Raw genomic sequence first — 26,171 nt, 5'->3', positions numbered from 1 at the left:
TGCAGATGAACCATGACCTTAAAACTCCTCACTGTTCCAAGCCCACCACACCAGTCTTAATGACTCCATCAGGGTTCTGTGGTAACGGGGGAAAGGCTATGAACCAAACAATTCTTTTTTTTTGAATAACTGAAACACCTGGTGAGTAACGTGGTACAATTTGATGTCTTTTGTGAAGAAAGCTTTTGGGGATAGGGCCTTATATCCTATTATGTTTATTCTTTTCTAATTTTTTTTTCAAGTTTATTTATTTATTTTGAGAGAGACAGCGTGAGTGGGGAGAGGCAGAGAAAGAGAGGGAGAGAGGGAGAGAGGGAGAGGGAGAGAGAGAGAGAGAGAGAGAGAGAGAGAATCCCAAGAAGGCTCTGCGTTGGCCAGGGGCCTGAACTCATGAAACATGAGATCATGACCTGAGCTGAAACCAAGAGTTGGACATTTAACAGACTGAGCCAACTAGGTGTCCCTATTATGTTTGTTCTTTACAGCTAATTGTTTAAATGATACTTAACTTTTTCTAACATTATATTTTATACTGTAACAACTTCAAATACAGCCTTTTCAATGAATCTGTAATGCTTGGTTTTTACCCAAAGAGAGCTTTTAGAGAAGGATTATAAGGAAATCTTTCTTTTTAAATGTTTATTTATTTTTGAGAGAGAGAGAGAGAGAGAGAGAGAGAGCAAGCACAAGCTGGGGAGGGCCAGAAAGACAGGGAGACACAGAATCCGAAGCAGGCTCCAGGCTCCCAGTGCCGAGTGCCAAGCTTGGAGCTCTGAGCTGTCAGCACAGACAGAGCCTGAGGACAGGCTCAAACCCCCAGACTCCTCGATCATGACCTGAGTCAAAGTCTGATGTTTAACTGACTGAGCCACCCAATCACCCCTAAGGAAATCTCTTTTTTCCATCAAATCACACCCAGTTGTTCTCTGTCGGCCATAGCAAAGAACCTATCTCTTTAACTAGGAGATATTTACAAGAGGGGAAACTCATTTTTATCATAGGAAAAAATTCTGCATCTTAGATCCATAACACTTAACAGGGTTAATCAAGAATCTTTTTAAAGAGACAGGTTTTTTGTTGTTGTTGTTGTTGTTTATAGTGTTACGAATCATAAACAGAATTAAAGTATTAGTTTTCAGCTGATGAGGGCATGTGTGTAAGGAAACAAGGAATCAAGTCTTGGTATAACAGTTTTCTTTTTCTTCGCCCTTTCCATTAATAGCAAGAATATTGAGAATTCATGCAAAATTCCAAACCAAGTTCCCATAGTAGCACTTAAATAGTGTCTGCACACCATTTCCAATTAGAACTAGATTGTAATGTAACACAATTTATGCCATTATAATACGGAGTTACTTTAGTGATTTCGATTCTTTTTGTGGCAATTAACGTTGCCATGGAAACAATCTTTTGCTCATAATGACTTCATCTTCACACACTTAATCAAAACCCAAAAGTGGGGGAGCCTGGGTGGCTCAGTCGTTAAGCGGCCGACTTTGGCTCAGGTCATGATTTCGCGGTCCGCGGTCTGCGGTCCGTGAGTTCGAGCCCCGCCTCGGGCTCTGTGCTGACAGTGCAGAGCCTGGAGCCTGTTTCAGATTCTGTGTCTCCCTTTCTCTCTCTCTAACCCTCCCCCATTCATGCTCTGTCTCTCTCTGTCTCAAAAATAAATAAACGTTAAAAAAAAATTAAAAACCCAAAAGTGGATTTAAAGATTTGAGGCTGCCTGTTTTATTTATTCATTTGCATTAACTTAATTAAGGACCTTTCTGGGTACGCGTAGTCATTACGCTAGCAGTAATACTCAGTTTAGTATGACTTCAAACTATTTCTTGCATTTCTGCCTAAAAGAAATCCTGGCTGAAAGATCACTTCCAGTTTTCCCTTCTTAAGGGTGTTTGCTTTCTGTTAGAAGAGAGAGCACCAGCGCTTTCTACTTTGACCTCCAAAGCACCAACCTCGCCTTTAGGCAAAAGATTCTTAGATTTGCACGTTCCGGCGAAGTCCGGCCTTTTCGGTCCTCGCGGGCTGCCGTAGCCAAGAAAGGCAGCACTCTGTTCCCCAGAAAAGTGCCACCTGCGGCTGCAGTTTCACTTTCGGTTTCGCCCGGGTGGTCCGCGGAGGCAAGCTAGTGGCGCTGCTGGAGAGGAGGTTTGGATCCCGGCCACCAGGTGAGCCAGGCGGCTGTGCGGGCGGTTCGAGGCCCCAGTGTTCGTTCGCCCCGGGCGGGTTTGGAGAGTAGCAACCCGGATCTGGGCCAGGACGGAGCGTGGATTCCGGGGCCTGCGGATGGCGGGTGCCCGCACGATGCCGCGCTCACGGTCTCCTCCACTCCTGGAAAGGCCAGGAAGTCAGGAGATCTGTGGTCGCCGGCCCTGAGACCCCCGCACCCCCGCCCCCGGCACCCCTCCGGGGGGCGTCTAGACCACGCAGGGATGAACGGTAGCTGCCTGGCCCCACCGAGTTGGCTTTCGAGACCAATCCTGGTGTAGAAGTTCCCGAGGGAACCCCGACATTAGCCTGCGGATTGGGCGAGAAAGCGGGCCCGGAATACACGGGCAGGCTTCGCTCGGTTCCCAGGGCTACACCGACCACGTCGGGATGGTTCCGCTGACACGCAGGAATTGAGAGCTGGACCAGCCCACCTTACCCAGTCCATCTTACCCAGTCCTCAGGTTTCGGATGTCCACAGTTGTATGGTGTTAAGTCCTATCACCAGGACTTTTGTGTATAGGTGTGCGCGCGCTCGCTCATAGCAGGTATTTTTAGAGTGTCCAGAATTAGGCTGATGCAGATAAGGTTGGTAGTAGTGACTTAGTGTGCCACCCACGCCTTAGTAATACAGGATTATTGAAAAATTGAAAACACATAAGAATATGGTAAAGGAAGTAATATTCACTGAAACCTTTCCGCCTGCCATTTATTTGTGTATTTTACTCTTGTATGTACTACTTTCTATTCGAGCTTAGACTCCCTATTTTATCAGTTAACAGTATATACAGTCGTCCACTTTCATTTAAAAGTTCTTTCTAAAAACTTCTAATTTTCTATCTTTTGATTGGCTGCCTATTCTGCCGTTGTGTAGGGCCCATAAATGCAGCCATTGCCTGACTGTGAGGCGTTTAGGGTGTTTGAGAAGTTTTGCTTCACTTAAAAAAATTTTTTTAATGTTTATTTATTTTTGAGAGGAAGAGACAGAGTGTGAGCCGGGGAGGGGCCGAGAGAGGGAGGGAGACACAGAATCCGAAGCAGGCTCCAGGCTCTGAGCTGTCAGCAAAGAGCTTGACGTGGGGCTCAAACCCGGGAACTGTGGATTATGACCTGAGCCGAAGTTGAGCGCTTAACCGGCTGAACCACCCAGGCGCCCCTTTGCTTCACTTTAGCATCCCAGGTAATACTTTGTTAAACTTAAGAAAACAAAAAACTGTATTTCAGATTATTTACTTGGACTAGATTCCGAGAAGTGAAATTATTACAATAGATGCTGTGTTCTACTAAGGTCTTTTTAGATCTTCATACCCTTTGCCAAATTGTTTTTCAGAAAAGTTTTAGTAGTTTACATCATTCATGTATGATAATGCCTGTTTTCACCAAAAGAGTGATAGCTCATAATACAGTTCTAATACATCAGCCTCTCTCTCTCTCTTTTGTGGTGGTATCTCACAATTCCAATTGCTTGAATTTTGTGCAGGAGTATAAGAGGGTTATTTGGTGTGTGTGTGTGTGTAAATGTATTATTGGAGCAGAAGTCAGCATAGGCTGGACTGAGTGTTAGAGCAAGATGATCTCTTAAGTGATCATCTAGCATAACTTCCTTATTTTGCAGATGAGGAGCCTGGGGCCTTGAGAGGTGAAATGAGGAGTTATCCAAGGCATACAGCTAAATTAAGTAGCAGAGCTGGGATTAGTCTCCCAAGTGAGTACTCCTTATCCTGCATTGGGTGGTCTCTCACTAGACTGTGGCATATTTGGTATGAGAATTTTAAAAAAAGGTTTACATCACTTGGATTATTCTATCCTTTGAGAATTGTACCAAAGAACAAAGACTTAATCATCTGAGGGAACTGTAATACTGAAAAATGGGAAATTGACCCATTTTCATGACCAGGATTAGAAATCCATTATTTATAATGGCAGCCCCTTCAAGATTTACTTTTTAATTTTTTTTTTAATGTTTATTCATCTTAGAGAGAGAGCACACAAGTGGTGGGGGGGGGGGGGGGGTGGGCAGAGAAAAGAGAGAGGGACAGAGGATCCGAAGCAGGTTCTGTGCTGACAGCAGCAAGTCTGATGTGCGGCTCGAACTCACAGACTGTGAGATCATGACCTGAGCCACCCAGGTGCCCCCAAGACTTTTGACAGTTGTTTTCAGATTCTCTTTATGTCAGAATAAAGGATCTAATAAGTTGTATTTTGTACTCTATTATCTGGTTAGAATTGAGCTGTTCTCATTTATTATACCTTGAAGGTTTTTTAAAATTCTTTGTTGCTTTAAGACCAGTTGACATTTTGGGCCAAAAAATCCTGCGTTGTGGAAGGCTATCTTATGGTTTGTAGAACGTGAAGCAACGCCCCTGGCCTCCATCTACTAGATATCAATAGCACCACCCTTCTCCAGAATGTCTCCAGACATTTCCCAATGTCCCCACTTGCTTACAGGAATTACTTGGGGAACTTTATAAAAATGTGACAGTGCCCCTTGCTCGGGGAGTCTGATTAGCAGCAGGCTTCAGGAATCTGCATTTTAACAAGCATCTCTGTTGACTCCATGCAGTTGGTTCTTATGTAACACAGAAACATTTCAGTTTTCTTCATTCTTCTTTTATTTGATGGTCAGTAATAGAGTTATTACTGTGCTGTAGCTATTTAAGTGCAGAGATGACACCATGCTAGTTACTATAACCGTAGTTTGTGGGTCAGGGAGAAAGAGACAGGGATTTTCCTTGGCACTGACATTAAATGCCCCCCACAGGCTTGGCTAGTGAGCTTATGAACCAGGGATACTATTTTCCCTGCCTCTGAGAAGCTTAGAACCTACCATGGGAGACTGGTCAACAGGAAGACTACAGAACGGCCTGAGAAGTGGAAAGTGGTACCCTGAGGGCTATGGTTCCTGGCTCACATGAGAGGGGTGAGGAAAGCAGCCCCCTACTGTGTGGGGAGGAGGGATTGGTATGAAGCCTTCAGAAGGGGGCCAGGTATGCCCCTGTCTCAAAAGGGAGATGTTTAGGGAGCTGCTCTCCGTGTCTGATGCCCTCTCCGTCCAGGGCTGTGTGTGTTTACTTGGGTTGTCATGTTGTGTTTCATTGTGATTTTTTTTTTTTTTTTTTTTTTTTTACTTTTCACGTTTTTTTCCCCCGAAGCTGTCAGTGTGCTTTGAGTAGGTGAAAGTTTACTGGTGAACATTGCCAAGAAACCAGGATTTGCATGGTTTGCAAATCTGCAACTCATCTGCTCAATAACGCAACTCTTGAAATCACATCAGATATCCTTCTGAACCTTTAACCATTGTATTTCTTCACAGGCTATTTGTCACTTGAGGCATTTTCCCTCCAGTGCTCCTACTCTCCACCCAGATCTCCACTTACATCTCCATGCACGTCTGTGGCCATGCTCCAGGCTTAGCAGGAGAATCTAGACATATTCAAAAGGGCAGCTTTGAAAGGGCTTAGGCTTTGGGACCAAAAGCCTTACCTCTGCTTACCACCTTGCAGGGTTACTGTGTGAATTGCTTGTGAATCTAACATACATAGTTGGATGAATAAAATTTGTTTTTTTCCCCCCATTCTTTTACCCAAAAAAAAAAAAAAAATCTCTGCAGGGCAGTTTGCAGATGTTCTTATACTGGACCTCTCATCTCAGTAGCTTCTGGCAGAAAATATACAGCCTTTGACTTAATAGCCATTTCTGAAAATAGGTCATTTAAAACAAGCCTGAGTAGGAGGCAGGGGAGGGAGAGAGCCATAGAGGTGATTATGGCTTTAATTTTGAAGGGAGAAGTTTTATCAAGGTGACCCCTGCAGAAAGGAGGCCTTTTTCTTCTTATGTGTTTATGGTTCAAGAGGCTTTTCTCTCGCTTCAGAAATGGTCAGAACTGTTCCTTCTGCTGTAACCAATTTAAAAGATGAACACTTAAAATTACGTGAGCCAAGTGATGGGAAAAATTGTGATGTTGAGACCAATTTACTCACACAAAATGGATTTATGGGCCAGTCATTAAGTAACAGGGAGTACCCAGGAAGCCTAATGAAGATGAATGTAAAAGACATGGCCTCCTAAAGTGATGGATAAAATGTGTTTGAAGCAACCACCCTCTTTTCAAATAACTTTTAAAATGTGGTGTTTTTTTTTTTTTTTTTTTTTTTTTTTCCCAAGAGATTCTGCAGAACTAAGATGTCCTGGAGAATAAATGCAAAGCTTGGTATTAGTCTTTCCTTTCATGTGGCTCACAGTCCTTTGAGGGAGAAAGGACTTGTATATAAAAAAGTAGAGAATATAAAAGAGAGTAGTGACAGATGATATCAAATCCCAACCAAATGGGAAACGCATCCTGCCAGAACGAAGTGAGCTGGTCACCTCCACTCTGCTGTGGAAGTTGCAGGTGGAGCTCATGTGAATCTCTCCTTAGAACCCCCTTGTGTTTCCCTCCACTGACACAGTGTTCCCCATACTTGCCAGTTCAGAAGAGTCTGCTGGGCATGTGCAAGCCGGTTCCAGGGTTCTTTCCCGCACCCGCCGAATCAGAATCCCGAAGTGAGCCAATTGATTGATGTTTAGGAAACTGACTTAGCGGCTGGAGCCCAAGCTCTTTTAGCCTGACTTGCCCTGCCTGCCAGAAATGTGGCCCTTCTCCCTTCTGCAGCTACATTTTGTCTTCCTTGCCTGTGTAGCATTTTCTCCTCAAACCCAAACACACAGTCTGCTGCCTTTGCCAAGATTTCTGTCCTTTCAGCCAGTGGACTCCTTTTCCTTCCCACTCGGTTCAGATGTCTCCCCCAGGAATCCTTTGACCCACCAAGCCTGCGCTAAGCGAGCTTCTCTGTGTGCTGCTCCCTGCACAATTCTGTCCAAATACATTACAACTTTTTAAAAAAGTTCTCCATTGGCCTGTCCTTGTGCCAGCTCTGGAGCGCAAAGTCTGAGGGCCCAAGGCTATGTGTGTCTCATTCGTCTCACACCCCCAGCCTCTGCGCCTGACACTTGGGCGCTCACTTAGGCGCTGTACAAAAGTTAGAAGTGTTGAATGCCTTCAGGAAGAGATTGATGTTAATTGGAGTAAAAATGTGGCTTAATGGCAGAGGTGTGATCTTTGATGAGTTTAGAAGGAGATTATCTATGCTCTTTAAAAAGGTGAAGAAAGAAGATGAGTAACATTTTAAAAATAATTAATACCAGCAGTTGTCGAGGTTTGTGGTCTTTTTTTTTCTGTCATTAACTTAACTTTGGACAAGGTAGTTAATAATATTCTTGTCAACTAGATTTTCACGTGACAATGCATCGTAGTGTTTTTTTTTAACACAAGATAAACAGCTAGTTTCATCTCAACTCTTGTACCTAGAAAGTGCCATAATGGGATTTCCCATCTAATAGGAAATGAGCCTGACTCATGAGTTGAGTCTCTATCAGGCCTTTGGGGTTAATAGTCTCTCTGGCCTGTTCAACCACAAAACAGCACGTGTTCAGGACATAAATGAGGCAGTTTATAGACGAATGGGAAGATTAGTTTGTTTTTACTAAACCCATCAAGAGTACTGAATCTGTTACAAGGTTTACTTTGTAATATTTTTTCTTGTGTTCAAAACAACATAAAATTGTTGTGTGGTCTGAGTCTTGAATGAATAGTGATTGTACTGAATAGCGGTTGTAATTCCACTTATCTGTTGAGACTGTAGCTACAAAAATAAACTGGCAATCCAGTGGAAAAGTTAAATTAAAATTTCCTGAATAAAATAATTAGCTGATCACATTTTTAAAGTCTTTCAAGTCTTGGGGAGATGGAGTAGAGAATGGTCCAAATAACAGCTCCAAATTCAAGAATACTTTGTGAAATTTGCATTTTCTTTTGTTTAACTTAGGATGTTGACTTTTCATGGTTACAGAAAATTATTTTACTGAAATTATACTCCATTTGTTTACTCACACTCTTTGAACAAGAGTTTAAATTCTTCTAGATTCTAAGTTTTTTAAGGTCAGAACCTGTGTGAATGAGATGTTTGTGAATTTCTTTGAAAATATGTGCAGACAGACACGTGTTTGTTGAAGAAATGAAAAGCCGACAACCTAGCATTCTACCTTACCCAAACTGCTGAGCCAGCACAGATTCACTTTGAGAAGATCTGCAAACAATGTTCCTAACCCTGAATTCAGGTCATTGAGTGAACAGATTTGGAGTGAAATAAGCTGGGCTGTTTCTGGAAGAATGTGTTACGAAAATGTTGATTGAAAACAATTTGAGTTTTTGAGCAGAATCCTTCAAATATTGTATCCATACTGATTTTTAAGTGTCAATACTATATGGCTACTAAAGAATAGCTTCATTTGACTGAAACAGAAAAATTAATTTTCAAATTCCTTTTGCTATCAGTTTTTGCTTAAGTAACCACAGTTTTGTTACATTGGTTTACCAGAATATTTTGAGCCAGATAACAGTTATATAACAAGATGGGTTTTGAAAGGAGTCTTTGGCAACTATGTATGTTTGATCTGGGTATATAATACTCTGTATTTCAGAGTCCTATTCTTGAATAAGACTTTTTCTTACTAAAAGGCAGCGTATGGAATGGGAGAAGATACTTGCAAGAGACATATCTGATAAAGGGTTTAGTATCCAAAATATACATAAAAAAAACTTCTAAAACTCAACACCCAAAAAACAAGTAATCCAATTAAAAAATGGGCAGAAGACATGAACAGGCATTTCTCCCAAGAAGACATACAGCTGGCCAACAGACACATGAAAAGGTGCTCATCACTGATCATCAAGGAAATGCAAATCAAAACCACAATGAGATAATCATGTCACACCTATCAGAATGACTAAAATCCACAGTGCAAGAAACAACAGGTGTTGGCAAAGGATGTGGAGAAAAAGGAACCCTATTGCACTTTTGATGGGAATGCAAACTGGTACAGCCACTCTGGAGAACAGTATGGAGGTTCCTCGAAAGTTAAAAATTGAACTACCCTATGAAAGTATTTACCAAAGAATATGAAAACATTAATTCAAAGGGATACATGCACCCCAGATTTTATTTATAGCAGCATTATTTACAGTAGCCAAATTTTGGAAGCAGCCCAAGTGTCCATCAGCTGATGAATGGGTAAAGAAGAAGTGGTGTATATATACAGTGGAATATCATTCAGCTATAAAAAGAATGAAATCTTGCCATTTGTAATGACATGGATGGAGCTAGGGAGTATTAGTGATGCAAAAGTGAAATAAGCCAGTTGGAGAAAGACAAATACCATATGATTTCACTCATATGTAGAATTTAAGAAACAAAACAAAGGGAAAAGAAGAGAGAGACAAACCAAGAAACAGACTCTTAACTGTAGAGAACAAATGGATGGTTAGCAGAGGGGAGGTGGGTGGGGGGATGGGTGAAATAAATGATGGGGATTAAGGAGTACTCTTGTGATGAGCACCAGGTGATTAAAATAAAAATTAAAAAAAGATAATTACATAGAGTATATATATTATAATAGAGGAAATCAAAATCTCTGGCTGCATTAGCAACTTTCAGGAGGCTATATAAGGTTATGATTAAGAGCATGGGCTGGTCATCCACTTACTAGCCATGTGCCAGAGCAGGACCTCTGTGTCTTTTTCTTCATCTGTAAAACGAAGATTAAAAACAATACCTGCCCCTTAAGGTAGTGAGGTTTAAATGGATTAATACATAAAAGCGCTTAAGTAAGTGCTGACATACAGTACACTCAAATACTAGCTCTCAATTATGATTATAATTATTTTGAGAAACGCTGTTTTGGCATCAGTCATTTGTAAATATGTCTACATCATATAACATAGACTTTAAAATATGACTGATTTGAGCTTGAATGTCGGTTCCATCACATTTGGGGGGCAAATTATTTCAACTTTTTGAGCTGTTATTTTCATTAGCAAAATGGAGGTATTAAGACATTCTTCCCAGGGTTCCTACAAAGATCAAATGCGATAGTGTTTATAAGGATCTTAGCAGAGTGCTCAGCATAGAGAAAGCATTCAGCAAATGATGGAGGTGGCCGTGGCTGTAATGCATATACTGACTGTGTGTGAGACAGTAGTGGCAAGCGATTAAGAATAGGGGCTCTATTCATACAGGGGGCTGTGGTGAAGCTGTGTCATAGGGTCGCTATGGGTTACCTGAGTGAGATAATGCATTCGTTTAGTATTTCGCTGTACGTACTGGAAACGTGTCAGCTGCCCTGTTGTGATAGCAGTAGTGAATGATGTTGAGTCTTCATCTGTGGTCCTTTGATACTTGACTTCCTGCAGATACGTTAAAGGTTTCCAGGCTTTTTGTTGTTGTTGTTGAATAATTAACTTTTGCCTTCACTTTTATTACCCCCTTTCAGATTTTTGATCAGGATTGTTACAATGAGTCTACGGAAACAAACCCCGAGTGACTTCTTAAAGCAAATCATTGGACGACCAGTTGTGGTAAAATTGAATTCTGGAGTGGATTATCGAGGTAATGTTTTCATGCTTCATCCTCACTGGTGCAACTAAATAAGTAAATATGACTTAACTGGTTTTTATTAATGTCTTAAACATATCCAGGAGACCAAAAAAGTATGGGTTCTCCGTAGTTTTTATGCCTGTTTCTTTTCTACCCCTGAGATAGTTCCTTTTGGAGACAGTGCAGGTAGCAGAGTGTGTGCTTCTGACTTCCATTGTGATTTGTGTGACTGCTGTCTCCTGTCTGTGCTTTGAGACTGTGTGTGCCTAAGCTCCCTGGTAAGAGCCAGGGTTCTCAGTCACCTGGGGCATAAATAACCAGGTACAGAAGAACACCTTAGCCCAGCAGCATTCATTTTTGCCAAAGTATTCACGAATGACAAGCAGCTGTTTAGACAGTATCATTTTACAACATGAACTTCCCACTCTTACAATATGCTTGAACTCCAGATACACCTTTCTTTTCTTTTAGAGAATGCTCTTTTTAAGAGGCTGTGACACTACTGAAATTAACTTTGTGGGGGAAAAATGGTATCACACATGCCATTTTTTTTTTAATTTTTTTTTTTTAATGTTTATTTATTATTGAGACAGAGAGAGACAGAGCATGAACAGGGGAGGGTCAGAGAGAGAGGGAGACACAGAATCTGAAGCAGGCTCCAGGCTCTGAGCTGTCTGCACAGAGCCCGACGCGGGGCTCGAATTCATGGATCGTGAGATCATGACCTGAGCCGAAGTTGGACGCTTAACCGACTGAGCCACCCAGGCGCCCCTCACATGCCATTTTTAAAAGTTACTAAATTCCTAATCTTCCAAAATTTAAGTATGTTTAATTACCTGGAATATTTCACGGGTGCAGATAATGAATTCATTAGCAGAGTAAAGCCTTTTGTCTCTTTTCTGAATGATGATAGTAATCTTGAATTTTTTCCTCTTTCCACACATGCAAATTTAATATTACTGAGAACTTACTGTGTGTCCATTATGTGCTAATCATTTCAATTTCCAATTTATCTTCACGTAAATCCTTTGAGATCCCTGTTTATCCCCATCTAGTAAGGGAGGAGCTAGGACTCCCAACTCAAGCTTAACTTAAAAGCCTTGTTAAGAAATCACTCTACTGTTTTTGTACAGCTTTAGTTTCTTGATATCAACAACATACCTCCAGTTTAGTTTGATTTTTGTAGTAGAACTAATGGATTTATACTGAATACTGAGATAGAAAGTCTCTATGTACCGCTTTACACCCATAAACTTTTGATGAGCCCAAAGGAGATACCAGACTTCTAGAGATTTGAACATATTCGCCAGTCATTTAGGGTAGGGACGGTATGTTCACTATCTTCTCAGAATCTACTTCATTGGGGAGATTAGCCAGCCTAGCCTGACTTTTTTTTCTCTATCCTCATATTTTTTGAATATGTATTTCAAAAAATACATATTCAATTTTTTGAATTTGTAAAGGTAATATATGTGTTTTTCCTTTTTTCTTTTTTCTTTTCTTTTTTTTTTTTTTTTTAAGCAAGTTCAAAGCAAATAATGAAGAAAAGTATATAGAAGAAAGCAGTCGCTCCAAATTTTCCATTGAGATCATCAGGCTTACCAATTGGGACCTGTGTCCATATAAGCATAATTTTTTATAAATGGAATCATCTGTACATACGCCCTTATTTTCTTTTTTTACATTAAAAAAAATGCATTCAGTTCTCTGACACTATAGAATGTTTAATGCTGCATAGGAGTACCTTGTGTGGATGTGCCACCACTTTGTTTTTGTTTTTAACTAGTTTCCTGTTAATGGACATGTAGGTATTTACCGAGTTTTTGCTATTTTAAGTAAACAACTCCGCTTCTTTGACATGTATTTTGAACACTTGTCCAAGTATTTCTTTAGAAGAAATCCTCTGGGCTAGGATTTCTGTGTTAATGAGCTTGCCAAGTGGCCCTCTAGTCGGGGCAGATGGGTTTATTCTTCTCTGTGTTCTCACCAACCCTTGTATTAGCCTTGTTTTCAACTTTTCCATTCTAATTGGCAACAAGTAATAGTTTCGTTTTGTTTCTGTTTCTTTGTTTACTAGTGAAGCTGAACTGCCTTTCACATGGCTAGTAACCATAATGATTGAATTAAAAAACCCAGCTCTCTGTAACAATTTCTCTTGAAGTTTAAAGAAAACTTTGTTTCTTCTGTTATTCATAGTAGTTTATCCCTTAGAGAAGGGAGGGGGTTACAATTACAACCTCCTGGAATCTTTTTCGTAAAACAACCTTTGCCAGGAGAAGGGATATTTTTATTAGTGAATATTTCATTTTGGAATGCCTTTAGTTAAGTTTAAAATAGATTTGCATATCATGTTTCAGAAGTTTCTTGCCCGTTTAGGATTATGGTTTTGATGTAGAATGATACAGCAGGAAATAAACTACAAAGTTACATCCTAAACTTTCTTTTGATAGGAAATAATTGTTAGTAATTGTCCATAATCTATTCTGGTTCTCTGAAAGTGTGCAGCTTCTAGCAGAATTCCGTTAGGTTAACGTCTTGTGTTCTCATGACACACACAATTGGGAAAAGAAACTTTTTGTTTAGAGGAAAATGGGGGTAGAGGCAGAGTGAGGAGCATATTAACGAAGTGGAGGCCAAATGAAGCCATCGACTTGACTAATTGAATCAAGTTTGTACTGTTTGTTTTCACTTAATTTTTTTTTTTCTAGAAAATACCACTTTAAGTTAGAGACCCGGACTTAGAGGCTTATATATTTTCACCTTTTGGAAAAAACAAAAAACAAAACAAACAAACAAACAAAAAACTTGCCCTGTACAATTTATGCCATTTTAACACAATTAAAAAGATTCACTCAAACAGCTTTTCCTTAAAAGCTCCTCAGAACGTCTTGGGCCACTTTTCTATATTAGTCTGGATTTGAAAATATTCTAACTGTGACAAAACAGAAAGGGATGTGTTATAATGCAATATGTTGCCCTCTCTTCTCAAGCTGCTCTTCACTGTGAGTCACAGCTTTAAGATGTGCCTTCAGGAGCACCTGCTGTCTCCTCTTCTATTATTTTAACAGATTGCGGAGACTTCCTCTTAACCCTGGAGTACATTCATCTGCTGCAGTAGATGTTGCGAAAGAATGCAATAAATCTGCCAGACCCATATTTCACTTAGTGGCTGAAGTAAGAAATGCCACTGGAAGCAAGGAGTCTTGGCCAGTGGTCATTTGTTCCTGCATAATTGCCCACTCCTGATTTTAGCTTTCAAAGGATGGTGTCTTATTTGGAACATGCTTGTTCTGTTATTTTTGGGGAGGCTTTAGAACTTGCTGTTGTTATCACACATATCACGAAGCAAGTGATAGTTTGATGTTTTCCCTCTTAGCAGTGGGTATATGACTGCTTTCACACTGTATGCTTCTTAGCCTTCCTTCACAGTGGCACAAAATGAACCGATCTGAGTTTCATTTACAGTGTGAATTTTTATATTAAGCATGTAAGAGCTAACAAATAAAGAGATTGTCAGCTCTAAGGTATACCCTGTAATTTTCAACTCTGACTTGCTTTAAGTATCTTCTCTTTGACTAAATCTGCCTCCAGGGGTCCTGGCTTGCCTGGATGGCTACATGAATATAGCCTTGGAGCAGACGGAAGAATATGTAAATGGACAGCTGAAGAATAAGTACGGGGATGCATTTATCCGTGGAAACAATGGTAATATTCTCTCACTGTACAATTGTGTAACATCCAAAATAAGCCTTTTTGTTTATAATCAGGATCCCCAGCAGATTTTCTACATAATTCAAAAGTTTAGTTTTAGTTTTGCCTTGTTAATTTTTAACTTCTTATATCTCGGATCTTCACTGTGACCATTTTTTTTAAGATGCCTCCTGGAGTTTTAGAATAGGCATTCTCACCTTCCCTCTCTTTACTAATGAAGAACTGAGGGGCATTAGTATACTGACCCAGAACCCGGTACTTTTGAATACAGTTGATTCTATTCCCCCAACACCGCCTCTCACAGTGGCAGTTGGAGCCAAAACGATGGCCCCTGTTTCCCCGCTGTCTTTGGTTTGCATCATTTGGCAGTCAGCTTGTCCTGTGTGTCCTTTTCTGTCTTAAACATTCAAATGCCTGTTGTGGACGTTTGCATCCTTTAGTTTGGCAAAAAAAAAAAAAAAAACAAAAAAAAACAAAATAGGAAGTTACTCTGCTAGTATATTGCTATGATTATTACAGTTACTTTTAAGTACCTTGTTTTAAACAATTATCATTAGAGTCGTATTTGAGTTTCTCAGGGGGAAGGGAGAGACATCAAAACCGTGGTAACTGCCCTTCGACCCATCCCCACTCTTTGGTCCCATCCCTCAAATGGAGTTCAGGTTTTTTATGGACGTGCATTCTTTGGTTCTGGGTAATTTCTTCATCCGCCTTTCCAGCTGTATCTCTGCTCTGAACTAAGTATCCTGACTTACTGTAGGTGTTCTGTCTCCTGTTCTTACAGTACCACATTTTCTCACGTCCTCTCTTTTTTTTTTACATCTTTTGCTGGCTTTTTAGTCTTCCCAACATGGAAAATTTCCTCTCTTTTTTTTTTATATTATTCTTATTTTACTCCCTCCATTTACTAGAAATGTTATGCTCTCTCCCCATCTCCAGACAGCTGATAGCAGTAGCCACCTGTGAGTGGTGACAGGCTAGATCCTGTAACATGCACACCACATCTAGCGCTTGTCCAGTTTCCCAGGCGTGTTTTTGCTGTCATTCTGATGATTCCCGTCATGTAACTTTTTCCACGATGTAATCAGCAGTAGTTCTCTTTAGCCGCCCCCCCCCCCCCCGAGATTTACATCTTTGTCTCTTAAAGAGGATCCCGACTTACTTGTTTAATTTGTGCTGCGTTCTTTGGTCAAAATGCCTTTTAATGTCACTTTGAAGAGCCGTGTCGGAGTCTCAGTAGGCAGGGGGGTAGAGGGTGGGAAGAACACCTCCGGTGAAAGCCTGACCAGAGTCCCCTAGTTCTCACATTTCGTCTTGTTCTCATGGACTACCACATACCCTGAAGGGTCCGGTTTGGGTGTTCACAAGAGGACTAGGTGAGCAAAACTTTGGGTAACACCAAAGGTTGATATTTTAAAAGGGAATCAGAATAAAACTTTTAGTATTTTAAAAACAAGAACAGAAGCAAAACAAAACAAACAAAAAAACCCCACAAAAACTCCTCAGCCCTTGTTTATCGCGTTGTAATTAAAGAATAGTAAACAGCAAGTTTAGAGTTTTTATTGGAGAGATGGATGGAAATGTTTTTTATTGTTAATCTGAAGTCTCCCCTGGTGGCTTTACTGATTTGCTTTCCTACCAGCATAATAAATCTGTAATTATAAAACATTCTTAGATTCCAGGGATTTTCACATCCCTTCTGTTTTGTTCTCCTGGTCTCAGTTTGCAGTCACATGTACAGCCAGCACTAGAACACAGGCCTGTAAGACATCAGACGCACGTCTAGATTCATGAAATTAGTTTTTCAGTCCTAGACGTTATCGTGTCGTATGAAAATTCCCTTTAAATTTGCAGAGATGTTAGGCCAACATCTATTTGCTTTTAGAACTTGCTGTTGTGAGACTTAAGCACAGGTTTTTTTCAACATATTTATTTTTTCTTTTCAGTATTGTATATAAGTACACAGAAGAGAAGGATGTGAAGACGCCAGGAGTACAATACTTTTCATACTGGGGTATATTTTTTTATGAGATTTTTGGGGGGTTCCTTTGTGACTTCCACTTGTCCCATTTCATAATAGTTGGTGATTTTTCACTGACCTGCGAGGAAGAGAAATGTACAGAATTGTGATAATGTAATTGCGACGCGTTCCTTCCTATTTAAGTTTCAGTCGTTTCCTTTTACCTCTGTGTCAGTGTGCAGAAAGCAAAAGAATAAAAAAAGAAAGAAAAGCTGTTTCCCTGTACGTGATTTCAACCCAAGGCTGCAGCGGTGTCATATGCTCTGATTGCTTTACTTACTTATCTGATGAAAGGATGCATGCGGCGGTAATTAAAACATTTTAGAGACGTCCTTCTTTAGCCCATCGCCTTCGATTTGCCACACAAAATGCGTGAGTGGAAATGTTCGACAGAGGCCTCCGGTTTCAGTCTGAGGCTGAGCAGGGTTTGTGAGGTCAGAAGTTCAGCCTCTGATTCTGTCACCTGGATAGAAAGTGGAGCTGGGGATCCGCAACAGCAGTGGGAATCTGAATGGGGTTGCGGGGGAGACCCAAACTCCAGTTAGCAAAAAGCACCCCAGTTAAGCCAGGTCTGTCTGCAGTCACCTTGCACCTCCTGTGCAGTTAGACTGGTTAGGTTTTCTTGCCTTCTTTCAGGAGCATTGGCATCAGTGTCCTTCTCTAATTTTTATGAAACACAGCAGGGGAGGAGCCAGTCACGTACATATGTCTGTCTGGCAGTGGTTTCCATTAAAGCAAAGCCTGGAGTTTGTAAACTTACTCAGGTTCCAGTTGCTTCACCGTGATTGGGGGAGAATTTCTCCTCACCCCCGCTGGGGAGGGGCTCCTGGGAAGCCTTTCTCTCAGATCCAAGCTGTGTGGGAGTGTGATGTTGTCCAGGAGCAGAGCACCAAGCATTCACGTTGCTTGGCACAAGGCGGCCCCCTCTGCATTATGTGACTCCCGCTGAGAGGGTTTTCACAGTTTATTAATGAGATTTCCACAACCCCGCTTTATTCTCTGAGCAGTTTATGCGGTCTCTAGGAACAACACATGTATCTGGGCACTGAGGTTGAATGAATACCAGACAATTGTGTGGACGTTGTATTGGCCTTCCTCCTCTCTCCCTCCCCAAGCTGAACAGCATTCCTGTTCCAGGAGCCAGTCGTGTGATTTCAGACAATTGCCTGGTTGAAGGATGTTGTGGGGGGCAGGAGAGGGAAGGAGGGAGGAAAGGGGTGGTGCCAGTTCCGGGGAAGTATATGTGGCATTTTGTCTTGCTTTATTTTAAAGATCAGAGTAATTGGAAACAATTATTTTTTAATAACTGAGGAAAGGTGAACAGGAACATTTCACAGGGTTTTACTGTGTGCACACCAAAAAGAAAACACTTTATGCTATGCTTCAATAATTTATCACTTCTTGACAGGGGCTTGAAAGGGTTCAGTCAGTAAGTACAAATCACCAGGACAACTTTTTTTTTTTTTTTTCCCCAAGTGGTGTATCAATCATAAACAACCCCCAGATCTCGGTGGTTTGAAACAACAAATGATGCTCACTCATGCTCCACGTCCACAGGGGCCAGCCGGTGGGATTCCTGCTCATCGTGGTCACCTGGGGGCTCTGACTCTTGTTTCTACCATCTCAGTGGGACTGAGGTTCGGTGCTACAGGGGAGGGGCATAAGCAATCATACCAGCTCTTAAATGCTTTCACCGGTGGTGACCCCCCCCCCCCCCCCCCCCGTCACTTTCCCTCCATCTTGTTAGCCAAAGCAAGTAACGTGGTCATGGTTTACTCTCAGTTTCCTGGAAAGTGTAATTTTTGTTTTACAGACCCAGGAGAGAAAACCGGAAATGTTGGTGAGCAATGGCAGTATTTACCACAGTGTGAGTGTTAGGATTCTCCAGAGAGTCAGAACTAATAGGTTGTGTATGTAGATGTGTGTGTGTATAGATATATACACATACGCAGAGAAAGAGAGTTACTTTAAAGAATTGGCTCATGTGATTGTGGGGACTGACAAACCCAAAATTCACAGGGTTGGCTTTTAGGCTGGGGACCTGGAGAAGAGCTGCACCAGAGACAGTCTGCTGGCAGATTCCCCTTCTGGGGGAGGTCAGTCCTTTTCTGTTAAGGTCTTCAGCCAATTGGATGACACCCACCCACATTATGGAAGGTAATCTGCTTTACTCAAAGTCTACTGATTTAAATGCATCTCATCTAAAAAACACCTTCACAAAAACATTTAGAATGTTTGACCAAATATCTCGGTACCATGGCCTAGCCCAGTTGACACATGAAATCAACTATCACAGCATATTAACTGTACCCTTTGCATTATAAATCTCTCTCACAGAAACGAAGTATACCCAAATCCCAAACTGCATAGTCTCAAATTTTATTGCTCATGAAAAAAGAATCCTTTGTCTGCAAATAGTGCGATTGAGGAACCTGTGTTCCTGGGGCTTTCACTACCTCTTCGTTAGATTCCAAAGAGAACTAGTGATTGGTTCCTTCCATGGTTTCAGAAGCTGGGTCTGGATAGATTGCTCTGGTTTTGTGGTTGCAGGACAACTTAGAAATTCCCAGCTAACATGTTCCTGAACTTAAAACAAAAATGCAGAAGGTGAGGGGCGCCTGGGTGGCGCAGTCGGTTAAGCGTCCGACTTCAGCCAGGTCACGATCTCGCGGTCCGTGAGTTCGAGCCCCGCGTCAGGCTCTGGGCTGATGGCTCAGAGCCTGGAGCCTGTTTCCGATTCTGTGTCTCCCTCTCTCTCTGCCCCTCCCCCGTTCATGCTCTGTCTCTCTCTGTCCCAAAAATAAAAAAATAAAAAAACGTTTAAAAAAAAAAAAAATGCAGAAGGTGAGAACAACCTTCACATAGAGCAGGTAAGCATTACCTCAAGCCACATATTGTGGGGAGATGGGCTTGGAGTCTTTCGCGTGCATCAGAACCGTGCTCTGTAAACCATTTCAGAGGCACAGGGGTATACTCCTCTAACACCAGTGGACCCTTACCACTTTTTGTATGTTAGGTTTGTGTGGCGCTCACTTTCCAGTGTATTTGGAAGTATTTACAAGCACAAATCTATCCCAAGAGGGTGAATGTGCCGTCCATCTTGTTCAAAGATGGCCTGTTAGTAGGACCTCGTGTTGGAGCGCGGCAGAGCGCTTCACACCCTCTGGCGGATCTCTAAGATGCTGGGACTGCCCCAGTAGAGCACCCGCAAGGGGGCCAAGCCCCGTCTGGATTTCATTAGCCACCTGAGCTGAGCCCCACAGTCTCCCGTTGTGGTCACTGAACAAGGCAGTCCCCTTTTTTCCAGACGTGGAGCCCTGAAGCAAAGAAGTAAAGTGACTTGCCCCGGGTCACTCGGGGAGTCGCTGCCACCAGAGTAGCAGTTCCCACTGCTATTTGATCGGGGTCTTAAATGTCAAACTCCTGTCCGTTGATTCCGTCCAGTGTGCATGGAATCAATAAATCAGTTTTCTCTTCATCCTCCCGGTAATCTAAATAGGAAGGTCCCGAGGTGTGCTCATGGACTGCCGTCCTCTGCATTCAGAGATGGGATGGCTGACAGTGATTTGTTGTCACTCTTGCCCAGGTATGACAGGAAAGATCAGTAGGCAGCCAGCAGCCCTTTACACACGGGCCCAGGTGAAACCCGCCCCTTGGCTGGTGTCTGCAGTTTGCAGAGTCTTGCTTTTCTTGAGATGCCTGTCTCTTAGAATTGGTTTTTCTCTCTGGAGTGTCCCTGTTCCTAATGACTACATGACAGGCTGTTTGCCAGCAGCCCTCTGCTGTGTCTTCATGTTAGAAGCCGCATCGTCAGGCGCAGGACGTACATAAGAGAGATGGCAACAGGCTGTGTGTGACCTCAGTCACCCTTCCCTCCCTGGCGCAGTTCTGGCTGGATCCGTTGTCCTGTGTCCCAGGCTCATTTGCTCAGGTGTCTAATAAAGACAAATAATTTGGTGCCGTGTCAAGAGTGAGGCCTTCCAGGCCACCCGACCACCCTCCCTGGAACCCATCACTGTCCTTAAGCGTACTTAGCACACACGTCACCCCCACCACCCCATGACACCCCTCTGTGCCCTGACCCCGAGCACATGTGAGGCTTACTTAGAATCCAGCAAGGTTACATCGTGTTTCACATTAAATATGTTTTGTTTGATACGCTTACTCAGGACGTCACTTTTGCTGTTCGTATCATTATTCAGTTTATTATAAAAAAATTTTTTAAATCATTTTTTTTAAAGTTCTTTTATTGAAACTGATCACTTTGGAAACTGTGAGGACAAAGTCCAGGATGATCACGAGATGTAATAGGACTTGATCAAAATGCCGTATTGTTTCAGAAGAAAAGAGAAATATCTATGTAAAGAAATATTAAAATAGAGGGTGAAGGAGAATAGGCACCTTCCCCCCCACCCCCGACCAGTTAGAAATGTTTCCCTCAAGGGGGCACCTGGGTGGCTCAGTTAAGCATCTGACTTCGGCTCAGGTCATAATATCGTGGTTCGTGGGTTTGAGCCCCACATCGGGCTCTGTGCTGACAGCTCCGAGCCTGGAGCCTGCTTCGGATTCTGTGTCTCCCTCTCTCTCTGCCCCTCCCCTGCTCATGCTCTTTCTCTCTCTCAAAAATAAATAAAAACACTAAATTTTTTTTTTCTTCTTAAAAGAAGAAATGTTTCCCACATGGATTGGTTTCGCCTGGTCAGGGAAATGAAAGTGTTGTTTTAACCAAAAGGGAAACCAGGTTAAATAATCAAGCAATCAGACAATTTAAGGACCCTTCTCTTCATTAAAAACCATTGCAATCGCTTCTCAGCCTTTTGGCTAAGATCAAGTGTAAAAACCATTGCAAACTTTTAATAAGCTTGCTTTTTTAATTGTCATTCATTTTCCTTTAGTGAATGAAACTTCCCCAAAGCCAACACGTTTTCTTCTTCCTTCCCCATCTTTCTTCTGTTTTATGGGAAAGAAACCACTTGTCAGACTCCATAGTTCCCAAATTATGGGACACCACCCCTCCCAAATTATACAGGCATCATTTCTCTCAAAGTTGCCCTGATTCTGAATTCATGTCAGTTTATTATTCTAACAAGCTGACCCTTCCTCAAAACTTCTGTGTGGAGGTGAAGGGGGTGTGTTAAAGTCACTGTTGAATTTCAGTGGAAGCAGGACCCCTACCAAGTCAGTGACTCCTTGGAGGGCTGGAGGAAGGAACATCACTGAGCTAGGTGCTTTGGGAATTTAATGAAACGTGAAGGAAGAGAGATTCCTCTCTGCCTCGTTGAGTAAGAGACACATTACTCCAGATTAAATTGGAAACAGGAGACAAGTTAACTTCAGAGCCATTGTAGACTGGAAGCTCCCTGAGGGTAAGGCTGTGTTTCGGCGTTTTGTCTCCAACGGCTGAAGGTGTGTGGTACATTGGTCCTCAGTTTGCTGTCTTCCTGCTGACAACTGCACAGAAACTCAATCTTGATGCCCTTGAATAATTTACCTCTGTCTTTGGCAAGCATTTTTGCTTCCAGATGGAAATACTCTCACCCTCAGTATCAGGCCCATTATTATTACTTGAAAGTTTCGAAACACTGGCAAGGAGGCAAGTTACAGTGCAATGGGGACCTTAACATCCGCGGGAGGTTCATCCTGCCACAAAGAGACCATCTGACACATCTTGACTTGCCCTGCTGATGGTTCCATTGCTTAGAAGTTAGAAGACATACCAGGGAAGGCTGATACTGGACCCGTAAGGAGGAAAGGCACCAACAGGGAAGTGATGGGAAATTGGAGGAGAAATGACTTTGCCACCCTGGTATGTGTACCACGGAATAAAATAAATGTTGAATGTAGTCAGACACATCTCCCGGCCTTTATGAAAGTAGATGTCAAAAAGTTCAGAGAAAATGTCACCTGTGGGAAGAGACTCTAGAGATTTAGAAACCTTTTATTTTTTATTTTTTTAAGTGTATTTATTTCGAGAGAGAGAGGTAGTGTACATGCACGAGTGCACACAAGAGTCGGGGAGGAGCAGAGAGAGAATCCCAAGCCGGCTCCACACTGTCGGCACAGAGCCCAGCACGGGGCTCGATCTCACGAACCGTGAGATCATGACCTTAGCCAAGATCAAGAGTTGGACGCCTAAGCGACTGAGCCACCCAGGCGCCCAGGAACCTTTCTAAAGTCTCCTTCTATACACAGACTTCTAAAGAGAAAGTAAAGGCCAGCGCCTTCAGAGTTCCATATAAAAATATGGAACAGCCAGTAGGTATTCAAGGCTGGCTTTCTGCTGGCCACTGTTCTAAACTCTTTACAACTCTTAATTTTTCCCAACAACCCCACGAAAAAGACATTAATCCTTCTGCAAATGGGGAAATCTAAGCACCAAAAGGAACTTGCTCAACATCCCCCAGCTAGTAAGGGGCAGGGGTGGGATTTAAGCCCCTCAGGCTGGCTCCAGGGACTTTAAACCATCACCTGAATGTGTCAAGAAGCCCGAACCCCCAAATGAAAGGAGACTTTTTAGAATAAAGTGAACAACGAAATGACAGGCCCTCTTGTTAATGAGGACAGCATGGCATTAACAGGTGGCTAGAAGACCAGGCTGATTGGGCCTTATTTCCTTCCTTTATTCTTTTTTTCAATGTTTATTTCTTTTGAGAGAGAGCGTGCACAAGCCAGGGAGGGGCAGAGGGAGACAGAGGATCTGAAGCACAGAGAGCCAGGTGTGGGGCTCCAACTCACAAACGGTGAGATCGTGACCTGCACCGAAGTCGGATGCTTAACCCACTGAGCCACCCAGGCGCCCCACCTTTCTTTGCTCTTCAAAAGGAGTAATCTCCAAACTGAAAACCCTGCTGGGAGAGAAACAGAGTCCACACAAACACCGAAGACTGTGGGCCCTCTTAAGTCAACTCAAGTCTCCAGTGGCGCCCGATGCAGAGGCCGCTGCACAAGACAACTTGCTGGCAACACCGTGGAAATGCCGCGAGGAGCCTGTGAGACTCAAGAACTGAGAGATGAAAATGCGCTCTGGCTTAAAAAAAGGAGGAATAAAGGATAGGGAAACAGTAGGCCAGTAAAGATGTTAAAACCTTGCACTGCTCAAAAAATTAGAACAAGGCTTAGAAAAAAAAGGTGATTTTTTTTTTTTTTAGAAGGCAGGACAGATTCGCTTGAACAAGTCTTCTCAAGACCACATAATATTTAATCAGCAGAGTTTCTAAACTACTGAGCTACAGGAATATAATTGTCATGTCCTCACCGTCACCATCGGTGTCGTCCTGGCTAACAACTACTGAGCAGTTTCCTCGTGCCACATGTTGTCTAAAGCGCTCAGCATACATCACCTCATTTAATGCTCGGGACCAACCACCCCCTATCCTAGTAGCGGCCTCTCTTCGTCTTAACGCGTGGAACACCACTTCTCAGCCTTGTGGACAAAAATAAAGTAGAGTAGTTGTTAATATGATCAGAGGATGTGCGACTAATTCCTGGAAATGAAGAGGGATGTATGTGTACATAAACACAGCCGTGTGGGAACAACTGTGCTTATGTTACAATCTGTTCTTGCTTCTATACAGTTTAATATTTTCATCAATTACTCAGGTAAAGGGAAAAGAAAGAGTTTTCAGGTGGTGTAGTGTAGGTGGGGAGAGATAATGCCAGAAATAGAATCAAGAGTGAGAAAGCCCAAGGAGCTGGGATAAGAGTAAAAGCAATAAACTGGAAACAAAAAATCACTTCAATTTAGGGTTTGGGTTTTTTTTTTTGTTTGTTTGTTTTAAGTATATAACACAGCTTGGGGAGACCCAGAATTACTGAATCCCAATGTTGGAAGGAATTCTTGGTTTTCCCACCAAGTCTACGTCAGTGTTTCGAGTTCCACATGATGGGAGATTCAGTGGATAAAGATCAGTAGTTTAAAAAAGTAAAATAGAGAAAAGTCAAAGTGCACCACTTACAGGAATTATTAGTATTATTGTGTGAGCTTCTGTTTCCATTTTATTCTTGGTTGTGTATGCCCTTGGTGGTGACATAAAATTTATTTTCTACTAGAGAGTGTGGTCAAAAAATTTGAAAGCCACTACTATGGCCAGTTCTTAAAATACTTGTACTTCATTACTTCATTAATTCCCCTTCATTAATATATGGGGAAATATAGAGATTTGCACTTTGTACAGATATGACTCAGAGGAAGATATTTTTCCACGTACTGTTGAATTTAAATGTGTCTCACTGTAGCTTGAGCAAATTGGTTGTGTCTCAGCCCTGCCACACACTGGCTGCATGATCTTGCTCACATCATTTCACATTAAAAATTTGTTTTCAATTTTTATTTATTTTTGAGAGAGAGACAGACAGAGTGCAAGCAGGGGAGGGGCAGAGAGAGAGGGAGACACAGAATCTGTGAAGCAGGCTCCAGGCTCTGAGCTGTCAGCACAGAGCCGGATGCGGGGCTCAAACTCACAAGCTACGAGATCATGAGCTGAGCTGAAGTTGGATGCTTAACCGACTGAGCCACCCAGGCAACCCTCATTTCACCTTTTTAATCCAAAATATCCTAATGTATAAAAACGGAAATATTACCAATATCAAAGCAATAACACCTTCCAGACCTAATGTGATGGTAAAATCTTTTTCTTTCTTTCTTTCTTTCTTTCTTTCTTTCTTTCTTTCTTTCTTTCTTTCTTTTTCTTTCTTTTTAAAGAAGGCACTTTAAAAACTGAAGATTTTTACAAATGCTATTCTCCCTTAGAGCCCTTAAATTCACCTTGGGCATTCTTGTAAACCTTTCAGCTATTTGAAGACAGTTATTATGAACCTTCTCCCCGCAAGTTGAATCTCCCTGTCTGTTCAGCCACTCTTCAGAAATGTGCGGTTCAGAGTCGACAAACCATTCTGGCACTTTCTTCCAAATGCACTCCATGTTGTATATGTTTCTTCTGTTTTATTTATTTTTCTCCTGCGTACTCATTTTAAAGTGAGCAGTCAACCTGAGAAATAACACGCAAGCTGTGTGTTAGGCACAGGATATTATTGATGATTACTTGGCTGTTTCCAAACTTGTTTTTAATGCTGGGATATACTCATCTTCCACAAAAATAAAACAGGGTGCCCAGAATCTAATTCCCAATGTAGACTAAAATCTCAGAATATAATGGAACAATTATGCTCCTTGTTAGGGAGACAAAATTGCACTAAAATTTTTATTTTGGTTGTTTTGTTTTTTAGTGACTTTTCAGCTAAGAGCTCTAATGTGCTTTCTTGTTGTTTTTGTTTTTAGTTTTTAGTTTTTTTTTTTTTAAATGCCTGCTGGTGAGCCATATCTTCTCCATCTTGGGTTTATGCCATTGGTTTTTTTCTGACCTAAGAAAAGCACTTCACATTTGTCCTTGTTTAATTTCATCTTGTTAGATTCAGCTCATTGCTCTAGCCTGTCAAGATCGTTTTTCATCATTATTTTGTCATGCAGTCATCTGCCTGCTCCTCCCAGTGGCTGGTCACCCACAGGCCACAGTCGCATGCCTGCTACACCTTCCTCCCATAGCCCTGGAGAGAAGAAGCCACAGGACACCCCTGTCCAGGTGACATGATGGAGTAGACAATGAGTGTCCTTTAGGGGAAGTCACTCAGACCGTTTACAATTCTTCTTCTTGTCCTTGTGTTATTTTAGCCCATTTTTCCCCCTATGGTCTATAAAGATAAGAAACAGGCAATTGATTATATTTACCTTTTTTACCTAGCTGCTAGGAAGCTCAGAGACT

General features: G+C 42.0%; 1 protein-coding gene and 1 pseudogene across 2 annotated transcripts; both read left to right on the top strand.

The window, feature by feature from the left end:
* The first annotated feature begins 2,048 nt into the window (after positions 1-2,048).
* LSM6 (LSM6 homolog, U6 small nuclear RNA and mRNA degradation associated) lies at positions 2,049-16,564 on the top strand. Of its 2 annotated transcripts, XM_042935377.1 has the most exons (5): positions 2,049-2,171; positions 3,827-3,916; positions 10,579-10,694; positions 14,274-14,387; positions 16,340-16,564. In XM_042935377.1, the coding sequence occupies exons 3-5, from the start codon at positions 10,601-10,603 to the stop codon at positions 16,372-16,374; spliced, it is 243 nt and encodes an 80-aa protein (XP_042791311.1). In that variant the 5' UTR covers positions 2,049-2,171; positions 3,827-3,916; positions 10,579-10,600; the 3' UTR covers positions 16,375-16,564. The 2 variants fall into 2 exon arrangements, with proteins under 2 accessions (XP_042791311.1, XP_042791310.1); XM_042935376.1 differs by lacking the exon at positions 3,827-3,916 and having other exon boundaries at positions 2,051-2,171.
* Positions 16,565-21,214: 4,650 nt separating this feature from the next.
* LOC122218878 lies at positions 21,215-21,386 on the top strand (annotated as a pseudogene).
* Positions 21,387-26,171: the final 4,785 nt, after the last annotated feature.

Source organism: Panthera leo, chromosome B1 (genome assembly GCF_018350215.1).
Source record: "Panthera leo isolate Ple1 chromosome B1, P.leo_Ple1_pat1.1, whole genome shotgun sequence".
Taxonomy (NCBI): domain Eukaryota; kingdom Metazoa; phylum Chordata; class Mammalia; order Carnivora; family Felidae; genus Panthera; species Panthera leo.
This window is presented reverse-complemented; position numbering and strand designations above follow the sequence as displayed.

Excerpts from the sequence above, each read along its gene's own strand:
- LSM6 (XM_042935377.1), top strand. The coding sequence starts at position 10,601 with ATGAGTCTACGGAAACAAACCCCGAGTGACTTCTTAAAGCAAATCATT. Across the intron at positions 10,695-14,273 it reads TTCTGGAGTGGATTATCGAG|GGGTCCTGGCTTGCCTGGAT; the intron begins GTAATGTTTTCA and ends ATCTGCCTCCAG. Across the intron at positions 14,388-16,339 it reads ATTTATCCGTGGAAACAATG|TATTGTATATAAGTACACAG; the intron begins GTAATATTCTCT and ends TTTTCTTTTCAG.